The 16,816-nt window shown below is 34.4% G+C and overlaps 1 protein-coding gene across 1 annotated transcript; it reads left to right on the forward strand.

Moving 5' to 3' along the window:
* The first annotated feature begins 12,807 nt into the window (after positions 1 to 12,807).
* LOC115698160 (probable envelope ADP,ATP carrier protein, chloroplastic) lies at positions 12,808 to 16,775 on the forward strand. Its single transcript, XM_030625338.2, has 10 exons — positions 12,808 to 13,263; positions 14,431 to 14,487; positions 14,591 to 14,653; positions 14,758 to 14,814; positions 14,900 to 14,983; positions 15,135 to 15,203; positions 15,289 to 15,401; positions 15,498 to 15,667; positions 16,063 to 16,141; positions 16,267 to 16,775. The coding sequence occupies exons 1-10, from the start codon at positions 12,922 to 12,924 to the stop codon at positions 16,439 to 16,441; spliced, it is 1,209 nt and encodes a 402-aa protein (XP_030481198.1). The 5' UTR covers positions 12,808 to 12,921; the 3' UTR covers positions 16,442 to 16,775.
* Positions 16,776 to 16,816: the final 41 nt, after the last annotated feature.

Below are 16,816 nucleotides of genomic sequence, written 5' to 3' on the forward strand. Positions count from 1 at the left end.
TATATATGAGTATGAAAATTATTTGGCACAAAATAATTGTATGTGGGGACAAAAATTACAAGCTTCTATTCAGCCTATATAGAAAGAACAAAAATATGAATAGAATGTCTGTCGATCTAAGATATTAATTATTTATTCAATGGATATTAATAAATTACATTACTTTACATAAGATAATGCTTAATAATAATATAATATATAAACTGCCCATCCTTACAAAATATAATTTTTATCCTCCGACAAATTTCACACCATTTTAAAGTAATAATATTTTTGTATAGGGAAATTTGCGGCAAAAGTCCCCAAAAAGTTCACGTTGATACAAATTAGTCCCCAAGGTCCAAAAATAGCGGCAATAGTCCTCAAGGTCACACTTTTTATTTGTCCGTTGGTCCTAATTTTAACTGAGCCGTTTTCTTGTCACGTGTCAAAATGTTATTGGTCCAAATTATTATTTTAATTTAAAAAAAATAAAAATAAAAATAAATAAATAATTTAAAATTAATTTCTTTTTTTCTTTTTCTTTTTCTTTTTCTTTTTCTTTCTTTTCTTCTTCTTCGTCTGTCTTCTTCGTCTTTTCTTCTTCTCACTGCCAGAAACCCACCACCAACCCCCAACCCCAAACCAGCACCACCACAACCATAACCACTCTCTCATTCTTCCTCGAATTAACTATGGCAATCCAAGCATCCACAGCGAACACAAAAGCCACAAATGTATCCAAAGGAACCATGTAAAAAAAACCCTAAAATCTCCTTTTCAAAACCACAAATGTATCCACGAATCCACAAATGTCAGGCTTCTCTTGCGGCTCCTCCGCCCCTGCCTTGTGTTCGGATCCTCCACTCCCACCGCCTCTTCTTTCGGATCTTCTCCTCTCTCTTCAGCAAACTGTAGCACCCCCGCTCCGTCTCTGTTTGGCTTCGTATCTTCTTCTCCCTCTTCAGCACCTCTCTTTGGGACCCCTTCCTCCGCGCCTGGGTCTACTCCGTCCCTCTTTGGGTCCTCCTCCACTGCCGGGTCTTTATCGATTTTAAAGAAGACAGACGAAGAAGAAGATGACAAGAGGAAGAAGACAGACGAAGAAGAAGAAAAGAAAAAAAAAGAAAAAAAAAGGAATTTTTTTTTAAAATTATTTATTTTTATTTTTATTTTTTTAAATTAAAATAATAATACCCACCAATAATATTTCGACACGTGGCATTTGAATTGGGTTTAACAGATCTGTTAACTTGGAGACCAACGGACAAATAAAAAGTGCGACCTTGAGGACTATTGCCGCTATTTTTGGACCTTGGGGACTAATCTGTATCAACGTGAACTTTTTGGGGACTTTTGCCGCAAATTTCCCTTTTGTATACTATATCCGAGTTACATTTTCTCTATCCAAATTAATATAAAAGACACTTTCTTTTATTGAAGGGTTACACCTTTAAAATAACATAGAAACACCCTTTTGGTAAATATTTTTCATTCTATATAGATAATTGCAACTAAATTCTCTATATTAAGCTTTTTATTATTATTATTATGGAAATTAGTTTATATATTATTTTTTAATTTCTTTTTAAATTTACGGTTTGGGTTCTCCCGATGGTTTCTATGCAGATTGTTATACAGATTTTAACTGCAATTTAAGTTATTTCGTTAATTATTATAATAGTTTTCAAGTAAAATTAGGTAAAAATACAAAAAAAAATAAAAAAAACTCATTATTATTATTATTATCAAAAAAGGTGCCTCAAAGACACCCCAATTCATCATTTAAAAAAAAAACAATAACCATTGAGATGCAACCAAACTAAGAAAGCAGAATGTGGAAAGATGCTCCTGAATTCAAAGAAAGATTAGTCAAAATTGAGTGTGTCATATTCTCGGTATTGAAATATTTTGCTTGGTGAATAAACAATTAAAAAGTTGAACATTGTTTTGAAAGAAATTAATTAATTAGGAGATATAGTGGTAGTCAAGGTCGAGATCTTCAAATTTATCAAGAAATAATTGATAGCCATAAGGAGCTACATTTAGATTCATTATGTAGTATACTAGTATTCTAATGGAGATCCCATTAAGAAGTACATTGAAATACATAAAGCATTATTGTCTTTTTGGCATCAAAAAGCAAAGGTAGCTTGGCTAAAAGAAGGTTTCGTTAGAGTAACTGAGCTTGGCAAACTATTAGAGCATGTTTGGTATTGTTTTTGTTTTTTGTTTTAAAAAATTGTTTTTAGAAATGAGAACAAAAAATAATTTTTGAAGTTTTTAAAACACAAGTCACGTTTGGTTATTGATTTTTAAAAACAATTGACCAAAAGTGAATTGGTTTTTAAAACAGAAAACAACATTTTGTTGTTTTCAAAATTCTTGTTTTTTGTAACTTTGTTTTCTAAAAATTATTTTTTAAAAAAAAAGGCCAAACAAGCCAAATTGTTTTTAAAAATAATTTTTTGTTTTTAAAAACAAAAAAAAACAGTTTTTTAGTTATGATGTCAAACATGCACTTAGTCACATTTATTTTGAGATTGACATGGGCAGGGAGATGGCATGATCGATTAGCCAAAACATGTGAGTGATGAAAATTCTTCATTATTATCAAAATTTATTGGATACAAAAATGGAGAATATTAGGAAGGTGATATTGGGGTTGATTCATACAGGACTGGTTATTCAACAGAGCATAGACAGTTGTTGTTGAAGGAATTTATAAAAGAGGAAGTGAAACATGCGGTATTTGTAATTCATGGATGTAAAGTCCCAAAATCGTACCTGTTGGTTTTGGGAGCTATTTTTTTTAAGATAATTGGGATTTAGTAGGGAATGAAGTTTGTAAAGTTGTTTTAGATGTCTTGCACACAGTGAATTTATTAAAGAAGTGTAATTCAATTACTCTTATTCAAAAGAGTAAATGTCCAGTGACTATCGGCCAATATCATGTTGCAATGTTCTTTATGAAATAGCGACTAAGCTAATTTGCTCTAAGTTAAGATTGGTGATTCCAGAGTATATATTGAAGCAAATGCATACAATTTGTAGGTCTCATTGGAAAGGGATTGCAAAATTTAGTGGCTCGAGACCCATATTAATTTTATTTGATTATTTTATTGGTTAAAATAATTTAAATTAAATTAATTAAAGATCTTTAAATTAATGAATTATATATATTATTGGATAATTTATTTAATTAAAAAGATAATAATAAAATAAAAGAACTTCACTGATTTCTGTTTATCGATTATTAGATATTTACATTTGAATTTGAACTCTAAATTCAAATCAAATTATATATTTTCTTTTTATTATAATAAAAAATTAAAATGTTTTATTTATAACACTATATATATGATATATAGTATCATAAATAAAAAGAGAAATACAACAACCAGATACAAGAGAAAATAATACGCTAACAAGAGAGAAAATATGAATTGTTTTTTTTCACTCCTCTCTCTCTCTCTTGCACGCCACACACACACTTTCTCTCTCCTCATCTCACATGCCTAACACCATCAAGGGTGGTCTGAGATTGTGATCAATCCTATCTCAATTACAGTATCTCATGAATTAAGAATACACTGTGATACATAAATTTACATGAGCAGAATAACCCCAAATACGGAAATATTTCAATCTAAATTTTATCCCATTCTATAATTATATTGGAGTCGTGGTTATGCTCTTCGAGGGTACTATATTCAAAATGTAGGTAGCCTCTTAAAGTGCGTATCCCTAGAAGCTTAGTGGCAGTAACAAGTAATCATTGATCTGAACATGTCTAACAAGTTCTGGTTTTCTCTCTGCAACACTGTTCTGCTGAGGTGTTTCAAGTGTTGTAAGTTGGGATAAGATCCCCTCTTCCAGCAAGTAGTCTTTGAATTTAGAATCTAAATACTTGTCAGTTTGTCACCACGATATGATCAGTGTCTTTAATGATTTACCTAATTGCTTTTTAGCCATGGCTTCGAAGTCTTTGAACTTTCTAAATATATTGAGTGTAGGGGGTATAACCATATACTGTACTATTGATTATCTAATGAATTCTCAGCTTTTGAAATTTTTGAAGTATTTATATTTTCGCATGTATTGTACTTAGAAAATTTTGACCACACCAAGTTGTGAAAAATAATCGCATGAGAAAAAAATGCACATCAAGTTATACGATAAAAGTTCTTGGTCTTACCAAATAAAGGAGTATCCTCAAAGGGATACATTGTTCATAAACAAAATTATTGTCTTAAAATATTGTCAAGTACAAAATGCGAGTACCCATGCACCGCTTAAAAAAGAAAAGTTCGATAAAATTAGGCAGCAGGAACATTGGGATCATCTACGACTTCAGCAGCAGTTGCATCTCCAGCATCTTTAGGGAAAAGGTTTTCACCCAATCCTTGATTCTCAATAGGTGACATGGTACGAAAAGCATTGGACATCTCAACTGCCTGTGGCCCAAAAACAGTAAAGTTGAATTCTGGTAGTTTGGTCAGGGTGGTGTAGATATAATCAGAGACAGCCTGGTCGGACGCCTTCTTCGCGTTCTCCTTTGAGTCTGAAGATTACGAGTGAGCTCAGCGTTGTCTTCCTCCAGTTTCTTAACTCGCGTTTCTAGAGTCCTGACTTGTTCTTCCACTTGACCCTTGGCTTTACCGAGGTCCTCGACTTCCTTGTCTTTAGCAGCCGCATCTAATTTTGCTTTCTTCAGACCCTCTTGAAGATTCGAATTCTGTTTCTTCAGAAGATTGAGTTCTTTGAATCTTGCAACAAAAGCCCACAAAACATTTTCATAAATTGCGAGGTGAGTTCAAATGAACGAGGTAGGAGATCTGAGGTAGGAATCCCCTCGACTTTGGAGACGAACTCGTCACTCACAAACATATCTTGTAAGACCATGATGTCGCAAGCCTTGACGGCAGGGTTGATCACAACTTTCTTTCCCTCGTCTTGAGCAACATTCTGTTGCTTCTTCGACAAGTCAGCCACCGGGGTAGGAGCGACGTCGCTTTTCCTCTTCAGAGGCGTCGCGGTACCAACCTTAGACTTGCGATTGAAGATTGGGGCATGTTTCAGGAAAGTCATATCTATGAAGAGGAAAATGGAAGGTGAGAATTTGAAAATCAAGACAATATTACCAGTGATATATTAAATTATATTACCTGATGCAGGCCTCAAAGTTTGCTTGGATAAACGCTTGTCTATTCTTTCTTCCTGCTTCTCAGAAGGATATATTTGTACACTGGTTCTTGCTGAAGTTTAGGGTCCTCTGGGATTAGCTTGTGCTCTCACAATTTTGCAGTAGTACACAACAAGCGCCAGTCGCGATCTTGCACAGGGAGGCTGCTTAACACTTCGGTAATTTCTAAACGAATTTGGTCAAGTACAGATCGAGTCGGTCCATCTGCGAACAAGGAAAATAAACTTAGCATCTATGAGGTGATCAAAATAAATACTAAGTGTAAAAGTACACGACATACGAGGTCGGTGATTAAAGTCAATTTTGACTCCTGGCATTTTAAACATGTATAACCATTTTGATTTCTAATCCCCCCATATTGGAAATTGTACCTTCCACCCTGTTTATTTTAGAGCTGACCCATTTACTAAAACAATAGAAACCATTATCATGGCCAACACTTTTTATGTCATAAAAGAAGCTAAAATCTTCGACTGTTGGTTCTCCTCACGTATACTCCATATACATCGCATAGAACCTGAGGATTATGCGATAGCTGTTTGGGGTAAGTTGGAAAGGAGAAACGTCATAGCGAGAAAGAATCTCTTTCACAAAGGGATGAAAAGGAAGCATCACCCCGCATCAAAGAATGGGAATCAAAACCACCACATTCTGTGTCGGGATGATCATAGGATTAGTGAAGGGAAGGTAAGGTCACTGTGTTGGTAAATGCTTGGAGGTAGCCGTGTAAATCAGATTCAACTTTACAAATGTTGACAAATTAGATTTTTTAACTCGCGAGACTAAATCCTCGCAGGAGAAAGGCTCGTTTAATTAGACATTGTCAGCTGAATCTATCTTGCTACCTTCACCTTCTGCCTCGTCTTCCATCTCATAGTCTGATAATTTGAAGTCCTCACCCATTTCCTCGACTTCCATATCTGGGGCAAGTTACGAATGAACAAGATAGCCTTAGGCTGATACTGTAGACTCGTTATCGCACACTTCTAGGGTCACTGGTTCTGCTAATTCCTGAACCATCCTCTCTATCTCATTTGTAGACAACAAGACCTCGTGAGCTCTTGCTACAGGGACCTCATCCTTAGACATCGAGGTTGGAATGAAGCTATCGCTCCTTTTCGATTTATCCGCGAAGGCTCCTTCTCCAGAGTCGTACCTCTGGCTATCCGACAGGTCTCTCATCTGAAAGATAGAAGATCTTTTCAGTGTGGTGCGAGTGCAATTTTAACAAAGTTAAGTGCCCCCACTCGCGTTATAAATATTAAAGAAAAACTTTCATAGAAATAGTCGTGTATCTCTAGAAATGGCTAGGTGTTTCTCAATGTCCTAAGGGTCGTGTTGCTACATGAACATTAAGTCACAGGAAAACACCCACCACTTCAAGAATCCAATCAGTTCCAACAATGAATAAAATGCGAGAAAAATGAAAACTAACTGCATGTCTCAAAAAATGGATGGGCGTGTCACAGTATCCCAAGGGGCATGCGATGATTGCACGAACATTAAGTTAATGTGACACCCCCACCATTTCGAGAACTCAGATAGTTTTCATATTAAAAGTATGTATAATCTAAAAGCTAAAAAAAAGCCTAAGAGTTAAAACTCTAGAAAAAAAGGGTCAAAAAGGTTAACTATGGGTTAGATAAAGTTAGCGTACAAATATTCAAGGTGTTCTTCCAGGAATTAGCGAGTATTCAAGATGTTCTTCTAAAAACTCGTGAATATTCGAGGAGATCTTCCTGAAACTCGCAAGTATTCAAGTTTCAGGCAAATATTTTCCAAAAAAAAATACCACATTTTGCCTAAACTATAGAATTTGGGTTCTATCATTTCATATATTTCCTACTCCTAAAAACAAAAATGCATACAAATACCCAAAGAAAAGACAATGATGATAGGAAAAGTAAATTACTAACCTCAAAGTGCTAATTTCCCTGGGTAGTCTTGCAAATAGTAGAATCTCAGGAAGCAACTTTCGTAGGAAAGAATTTAAAAGGGTGCAGAAGGATTTTTGAAAGATTTGAATTTCTAAAGAAAAATGATGAAGATAGGAGGGAAATGAATGGGAACCATTTTCATATCAAGAGGTTTAAATACTGGTATCCCTCATTTATTGGGATGAGAGACATGTGGCGAAGGAATGCCTAAGGTCTCTCAATCCAATGGTTATCAGTGAACTCGCTTACACATACCCCCAAAGGGTTTTGATGACATGGCACCTCAAAGAAATACAATAATTATTACAACCGTCTTTTCAAAACCCTCAACAAGACAACCAAGAGTCACCATCTCGTGACAACCACTCACCTGCCTCTCTCTGATAATTTCCCTCATGACATGGTTGTTAATCGCGAAACTAGGGGCATGTGTTATAGTGTGAATTTTTTACCTAGAAACTCGAGACCAGGCTCTTGTGAGAATGAGACGTGGACTCACATCCCTTGAGGATTGCTGAGCTATCAGAAAATGACCTCTCGAGATTAAACCTCGCCTGAACCAAACTTAGCGAGATGATGTGACCTTGATAGAGTCTAGTCGCATTATTAAACCTCGCATGATGTAGGACCAAGAAAGAAATGTTCAAGTCTCGCATATACCAAGATATATGTGAGGTCTATAAAGACTTATCTTGCGACTTAGTAAGGATCGTTTCTGTAACACCCTAACTAACATAGGCGTATTACCTGATTTTTAAACATGATGTGCAGCTCATTGCTAATCAACGAGGTTTATGGAAAACGTGATTAATTAAAAAAAATTTCCTTTTTAATTAAACTTATAAAATATTTATACAAAAGACTCGGGATCCCGATTACAAAATCATTTACAAAAGTTTACTGTCTACATAAAATACTTGTCGCCTAGCGACTAATTACAAAAAAAAGGCCTTGCTGTCCCGAGGATCGTACGCTCCAGGCCTAACCGCCCCGACATGTACAATCTTCATAGGCTCGTTCACGGTCCATCAGCTTTAGCCTTGCCTTTACCTACACATAAACATAGCACTGTGAGTCGACAGACTCAGTAAGAAAAGCATAATAATACTCATACATAAATCCCGGTCATGATCAGACGCCCATACCCCTGATCATAACCCTAACTGTCGTGTCCAACACGATGCGAGTCCCCTAACCGCCGTGTCCAACACGGTACTGAGTTCTGAACGTTCATAGGGACGGTACTATTGACAAGTAACAGCCTGATCGGTCAAACCGGTCATACTCATTCTTGGTCATACTCCGGCTGTCTGGACGTGTTACGGTATCGGCTGATCGGTCGAGCCGGTCATACTCGATTTCTTGGTCATACTCCAGCCTGTACCGACGTGATACGTCAAATAGTACGGAACCACCAACCTAAGTATCGGCTGATCGGTCGAGCCGGTCATACTCATTCTTGGTCATACTCCGGCTGTACTGACGTGATACGGTGTCGGCCTAATCGGTCGAGCCGGTCATACTCATTCTTGGTCATACTCCAGCCTGTACCGACGTGACACAGTTGGATGGTTCGAAGCCAACATACATATCTAATGTAATCTAACAGGCTTCCTACATGCACGCTAAACATGTAATCTACATATGCATACTGTTATACTAATCTTACCTGGATTCCGAATTCAGGTGTGCCGGTCAACCTGACTGGAACTATCTGCGCGGCGGATTACAGGCTCCTAAACCATAAAAATCACAACACTATAAGTGATACGCTAAATCACTTCCCGGGGACTTAAACTAGGAACTAAAAGTTTCCCTATCGATAAAAAGCATGGCAATACCCCAAAAACATAAAATCGAGGAAAACTAGGGTTCCTGAATTTTCCCCAACCGGTAGACCGGTTGCCCAACCGGAATTTCGGTTCTGGGAAATTTCAAATGCCCATCCGAAATTCCGGATGTACAACCGGAATTCCGGTTCCTCGCAGGCAGAAATTCAAAATTTCATAACTCAAACAAATCCAACCCAAATCACCTCAAACCTTCCAGACCTATTCCATATAACCCAAATAACATTTCTAAAGCATTAAATTCACCCAGAATGCACAGAAACGAAAAACACCATTAAAGCCCAAGCTTTGAGTTTCAAAACTCAAACTTGGTTAGAATCAACTAACATGCAATCAAACCAGATTAAACCTACTTAATCATGCATAATTAAACCTCTGAAAATGAAAGCAACCAACTACAGCAAGCAATTAACAGATTCAACACATTTCTTTAAAAATTCATATTCTTGAGCTAAAAACTTCAAAGCTTTTTAACAAGAAATCTATCCAACTAGAGCAAGAAATACTAGCATGCAATTCAACCTAATTAAACCTACTTAAATCAACATTTTAATCATGGAAACAACAACAACAATTAACAACAACAACATCATCAAAACTATCATGCATTACTCATCTTTTTCATCAAAAAAATTCAAGAAAACAAAGTAAGAAAACTAGACAAAGAAATACCTCTTCAAGGATCACACAATACTTGCTGAAAATTACTAGATTCACAAGAAAAATCCCCTTTTTCCTTGCTGCACAAAGAGGCCGAAATGGAGAGGAAAAGAGAGAGAGAGAGAGAGAGAGAGAGAGAGAGAGAGAGAGAGAGAGAGAGAGAGAGAGAGAGAGAGAGAGCTTTCCTTTGAATTTTTTTTCTAAATTTGTCTAAGTTTGAAAAATAAGAGAAATGCCACCTACTCACCTATTTCAGCCAATATATTATCAAATACAACACATATTTCTCATTTATTAAGCCACAAAAAGACAAACTAATAATGAGGCAAAATGACCATTTTGCCCCTTCACACTAAAGTCACATAAATAACACTAAAGGGGTATTTTTGGGAAATTCTAAATTCCCGGCCATTTCCGACATTCCCAATGTCTAATAAACCGTCCCAAACAACTAACATACTAAGTTGTGATTTTACTGAGCCAAACACCGAGTTCCATGTTACCGGGCACCGAAAATGCAAAAATATGAAAACTACTGAATGACATAGAAATGCATCTCTGAATTCAATAATAACAGTATAATAATTATTTAAATAGCTATAAATAATTTCATAATTAAACGTGATTAACTGCTAATTTCCAAATTAAACTAAGCGGTCTTTACAGTTTCTTTACGTAGCAAGTTAGTCCAAAAGACTTAATATGCTCGATGATTCGATAAGAACTCGCATGTCTTAGATCATCGATGCTGATAAGGTATCCATATATGCGATTAGAATGCAGATACCTAAGAACAAGAATCGTTAGTCTCGTTTCGCACCCTAAGCCTACGAGCTTGTGCGAGCAGATGGCATTATGAAAGTCGCATATGTTGATGTATTTAGTAAAACAAATTTAAACTGTTCTTCATTTATTTTATTTATGTTTTTCTTAATTTAATGCTAATATTCAATGTAAAACGGTTTGATAATCAATTAAGTTCTGAGTAATCAAAGGACACTTGTTTTTTATATAAAGGAGTGATCCAACATGCATAAGACAAGACAGAAAATTCTTGCAACAGTAGACTAAGCAGACCAAGGTCTGACTAAACCACTATATCTCTTCGTGTTCATTATTTTTACTAGCTTTTCATTTATTTGTGTAGCTTCATTTGAATACTCGACATTCTAAATTGAGTACTCTCTTCTTTTATGTAAAATAATTATAATTTTACATTATCTAATGTTGTCTAAATTCCTCCAACAACACTTAGGTTGGCCCTCCTAAACATATACAAAATTAAGTAGTATGAAAAGATATAAAAATGAGAAACTATTCAAATTCTTTTACTTTGTTATGATAATTTATTTTGGAACTAAATGAATATTATTTTAATCAATTAGTTAATGATATTATTTATGATAGATAATAAGTAATTAACTATTTCTATTAATATTAAATTAGACAAATAATAATATGAAATTATCACATAATAGAAAATATTGATGTACTGTAGATGACATATAATCTCTTTAATGTTTTTTTTATATATTGATATATTAATTATGACCCGTAAATTTTTTAAGCCGTTAAAAATTTATTTATACTATTGAGATTGTGAGATTTAAAAATTTATGTTCAATTCCGTTCAATGTTAGAAAAATATTAATTATTCATGTACTATATATTATGTTCCTGATATTTGATATTTACTAAAATTGTATCTCAAACTTTGATATGTATTAAATTGTTTTTATGAATTTTTATACACATCAAAAATTTATTAATAAAATTAAACAGAATCTTTAAATCTAGGGGTGTGCATAAGTCGATCAAATTTAATGAGAACCGACCGATTCAATTACAGTTGACCGCCAAACATTAAATATCCAATTGTGATCGGATTGAATTGGATGTTAGTTTTAAATATCCAATTAGATCGGATCGAATAATGAATAGGGTGTCCAAAAATCTAATATATCTAACATCCAATCGAACTAATTAGTATTTTTTTTAATTTAGATAAGTAATTAGATTTTATATTATTATACGTAAAATTTATATGTATATATGAAAATTAACATTAAAATTTTACTCTTTTCTTTCTTAGATTAGATGGATCTAATCCAATACATACTAGACTTTAAATATTAAATGGATCTGATCCGATTCGATCCAAAAAAAAAATACTAAATCTAAAACATTAGATAAACTTAAATTAAACTAATAAATATGTATGTCAAATCAAATAATAAAATTTAACATTTGATATATAATTTGATGGGATCTCAACATCCTACTTAAATCTAACAAGCTTTGTAAAACTTTCTAAGTATAATTTAGGCTAATTAGGATTTTTGGCCCCTAAACTTTAACATGTATTAAATCATGCTTTCTAAACTTTTTTGGTTGTTAAAAACCCTGAACTATTGAGATTGTTAGATTTAAGGATTTTTATTTAATTTCATTCAATTTTACTATTTCAGTGATTGTTTATGTACTAAATCATGCTCTCAAACTTTGATATCTACCAAAGCATGCCCCTCAAACTTTGACATATACTAAATTATGTCCCCTGAACTTTCATCCATGTTAGATTTTTTTTACTAAAATTAGACAAAAGTCTTTCAATTCAACAATTTCAATAGTTCAGAAGCATTTTTAATGACCTTAAAGATTCAGGGGGCATGGTTTGATACATGTCAAAGTTCGGGGGAAAAAATCTTAATTAGCCTATGATTTTAATATATTTGCACAAACTCCAATTAAATAAAAGTGAAATAAAAAATAAAGGCTAATTAGGTTTTTTTTTCTCCTGAATTTTGACGTGTACCAAATCATGCCCCTTGAATTTTTTTAGCCTTTAAAAATTCCCCTTGAACTATTGAGATTGTTAGATTTAAAGACTTTTGTCTAATTTCATTCAATTTTACTATTTTAGTGATTGTTTATGTACTAAACCATGCCCCCAGATTTTGATATCTACCAAATCATGTCTCTCGAAGATTGATATGTACTAAATCATACTCCTCAGATTTTCCATTTATGTTAGAATTTTTTTACTAAAATTAAACAAAAATTCTTAAATTCAACAATCTCAATAGTACAAGAATATTTTTAACAACCTTAAATGTTCAAAGACATTATTTGTTACATCTAAGTTTAATGCCAAAAAACCAAAAATAAATATATATGTAGGCATAAGGGCTATTAGTATTACCCGCCTCTGCGCTGTCTCTGGTCTCTGCAACTGCCTTACCTCTTTCTTTCCCTCCTTTCTCCTTATCTTCAAACAGAATTATCAATTATGAGGGAAGAAAAGGCCCTACTTTCATGGCGTCCTATTCCAGACCTAACGGAATACCACAACCACCCTTGCCTCGCCACTCTCACCTTCACTCTCAATGGCGCTACCAATAGGACTGCTCTTGGTCCCAAATTCCGTAATTTCGCCTCTCTTTCGGTTTCTGAGAAGAACGACGGTGAACGGAAGGAGCTCGCACCCACACCGGCTCAGCTCCTTAAACATCCTTTGTCTATTCTCGCTTTGGTCCCCAAAGACGCCGCGCTTTTCGCCGCTGGAGCTGTCGCTGGTGCTGCTGCTAAAACCGTCACTGCTCCGCTTGATCGTATCAAGATTCTAATGCAGGTTTATATTTTATTATTTTCAAATTATTGGTTTGATTATTCTGTGTATAGCCTTAATTTCTTTTGGAATTCTGGTTCTGGTTATTTTCCTTTTGGTTTCTGAGAAAATGTGGATAGAATTTGGTTTCTTATGAGAATTGAAATTGGAAATGAAATGATTGTATGTCTCTTTAGGGAAAAAAACTGCAATTTTATGATTCTGAATTATTTTACCAGATTAGGTTATATCCTGGGTAACCTTTGGTTGTGCTCTGTTTTTAATTTCTCTTGTTCATGTTGTTGAGAAGATCTAATTAGGTATCTTTCTGATGTTGTCCAAGATTACACGAAGACATAATATTTGTTCTTTTGTTCATAAATTTAAATATTATATTCATAAAGGTGGACAAGTGACATTAAAGTTTTTTGCTATTTAATTATTTCCTATTTGAATTATTAAAAGTATTTGGATTAGGTTTGATTCCATATCTCAATTATCTTGTGTTCTGTTTAGTGCCATTTTTCTAGTATAAAGTCAATATATTCCCGAATGCTTTTTCTAATTAAAGAAAATACACATGAAAATGACATTTTTATGTTTATTTTGGATTTTTTTAATAAACTGTTTCTGATATCAAGTTTAAATCTATAAACTTGGGTTTCTACAATCGGAAAGGCTTGTCATATTATTGCTCACTAAAAGGAAAGTGTTAAATTTGTTGAAGCACAGCATGTTAAAAACACTCTTGGCTTGCCATTGTATTTTGTATTATATAAGCATAATAATGGCATAGTACTCCAGAACTGCTTGTAGCATAATATTCTTACACTTACTCTTTTATACCAACCAGATGTTGACTGTTGACTGTTTGTTGGTCATTAATCTTCTTAACGAGTGATCATAATTCATAAGAAGGGCAACTTCCGTTGATAATTTGTTACTATCAAGTCAGTAGTTGCATGTCTGCACGCTCTTTAAAATAAAGATATTCTGCAAAATGCCCTTATAAATCACAATATGGTAATTTCACTAGAAGAAAAAAATGTATCTGCTATTTTGTCAAAGAGATTCATCCATTTTTATCTGTTCTTTTGCCAAGATTGACTTGGTTTTGCCAGTATTATTGAGGATGTTAGTTGATTTTGGGGATAATGCTGATAATTGATAGTAAGTCGCTGTTGTTTGCAGACTCATGGGGTTCGAGTTGGACAAGAAAGTGCTAAGAAGGCAATTGGCTTCATTGAGGTATGTTATGGATTCACCGTTCCTTTAATCTCTTTTGTCTGTTTTTGTGCTTCACTCTATATAATCACTGCTTATTTCTCAAATAACTGTGCATATCGTCCAGGCCATAACAATGATCGGGAAGGAAGAGGGACTAAAGGGGTACTGGAAAGGCAATCTCCCTCAGGTTAGTGAAACATGAATTCTGTTGACATTTCGAAAATTATTTTCCTTAATATTGATAAGAGTTTTTTGTGCTACATCCACTTTCTTATATATTGAATTGTTTAGGTCATAAGGGTCATACCTTATAGCGCCGTGCAACTCTTTGCCTATGAAACCTACAAGGTAACTATCAATCACATTCAGAAAAATCTTGTTTTAACACTTGCATGCATTTGGAACTAAATGACCTAAACTTTTGAGACTGCAGAAATTGTTTAGGGGAAAGGATGGAGAGCTTTCTCTCATTGGAAGACTTGCTGCAGGTGCTTGTGCGGGCATGACATCAACTTTTGTGAGTAGTATAATTAGGATTCATACTGTTTTATGCACTGGCTATAGGCTTCTTTTGTTTGTGTGTCTATAAATATATGTATATTTATATATATATATCTTTGGATACTTCTCACTTTGTATCCATTTTATCTTTGAATCCATTTCTGCAGATGACATATCCGCTAGATGTCCTGAGGTTACGCTTAGCAGTTGAACCAGGTTATCGAACAATGTCTGAGGTATGATTTTTGCATACTTATATTTATGATAAGATGGTCTCTTCATATAAGCCTACAAAGATAAATTTCAATGTGTTGTTTTCAGATTGCATTGAACATGCTAAAGGAGGAAGGAGTAGCAGCATTTTACTACGGTTTAGGGCCATCTCTAATAGGAATAGCTCCATATATTGCTGTCAACTTTTGTGTTTTTGACTTGTGAGTTCACTTATACTTTCATCTGTTATATACTAAAATAGAGTTAAGAAACTATGCATTTTTCATTAAATGCTGTTCTATTATATGGGGTGACAGGGTTAAGAAGTCTTTGCCAGAGAATTTTCAAAAGAAAGCTGAAGCATCGATGCTAACAGCTCTGGTGTCAGCTTCGCTCGCCACACTCACATGTTATCCTTTGGATACTGTGAGAAGACAGATGCAAATGAGGGGCACACCCTACAAGACTGTATTGGATGCCATTCCAGGTTAGTCTGAGGCTCTAGTTTGTTAAATTTACCGCCTGCAAATTGGTAAATATTTGATAATCTGGAACCACTCCATTTCGCTCTTCAACTTTTTAGCAAAGCCTTTTTGTCTAATTAAATATATGTAAAACACTAACATCTTTATCTTAGAAGTTTAATTTCCTCCCCTCCCACGCAAACTCCCCCTTGAATCCTAATTGATTCAGCTAGTCTCGATTGACCAAACCACCATTTTTGTTACGATGTATGCATCAAAACACACTCATGTTTTATCTCTATCCTCCTAAACAGAGCCGAGGAGAATCAAGGTTGACGATGAAAAAGTGTTTTAAGTATTACCACCATTTGTTAGTGGGAACTTTGGATTTATTGTTGTATTTGCTCTTCTTTTGCAGGAATTGTGGCTCGAGATGGATTTGTAGGATTATATCGAGGTTTCTTGCCAAACGCTTTGAAAACTCTACCAAACAGCAGGTGTTTCATCTTTCTTGCCTTACAATTCATGATTTAACATCCCACATGGAAACACTTAATTTATTATTGTGGGACTAGTACAAACTTAACTCTAACTTGCTCTTCTTTCCTTTTTCTAATTGCAGCATTAGGCTTACCACATACGATTTTGTCAAACGTCTAATAGCAAGGAGTGAAAAAGAATTGCAGAAAATCACTGAGGAAAATCGCCACAAGCAAAATCAAAGCGAAAAAGATTTGCAGAAAATTGTGGACGAAGATCGCCACAAAAACAACACGAAAGCACCGGTGGTGGAGTAATCTAAATTCGTCTTGTTTTCTTTACCAATTTTAGTTACTCGATTTTTCTAGTAGAGATCAATAGATCATGTCCTAGTGAATAGAGCGTCCATTATTTCTGGTTTGGTATAAAATTCTTTTGGGGGCCTGTAGGGTCTTGTCTAGGGGCTATCTTATGTATGTTAGTCTGGTTAGGTTTTTCAGTTATTAGTGGATTTTTTTTTCTATTATTATCAAGTTTTGTTTCTGAGAAAATTATTATTTATAATAGTTAATCTTTGTTTCCTTTTACTATCAACTTTGATTAACTAAGTGTTTGAATTATTGTTTATGGAAAGTTTATGATTTTAATTTAGTTTGTAAATGTTATGTAATATTATAAAGTGTATGGCCTAA

Source organism: Cannabis sativa, chromosome 7 (genome assembly GCF_029168945.1).
Source record: "Cannabis sativa cultivar Pink pepper isolate KNU-18-1 chromosome 7, ASM2916894v1, whole genome shotgun sequence".
In the NCBI taxonomy this organism is placed as follows: domain Eukaryota; kingdom Viridiplantae; phylum Streptophyta; class Magnoliopsida; order Rosales; family Cannabaceae; genus Cannabis; species Cannabis sativa.

Coding starts and splice junctions, on each gene's coding strand:
- LOC115698160 (XM_030625338.2), top strand. CDS start 12,922: ATGAGGGAAGAAAAGGCCCTACTTTCATGGCGTCCTATTCCAGACCTA. Junction 15,668..16,062: donor TGTATTGGATGCCATTCCAG/GTTAGTCTGAGG, acceptor CTTCTTTTGCAG/GAATTGTGGCTCGAGATGGA. Junction 16,142..16,266: donor AAAACTCTACCAAACAGCAG/GTGTTTCATCTT, acceptor TTCTAATTGCAG/CATTAGGCTTACCACATACG.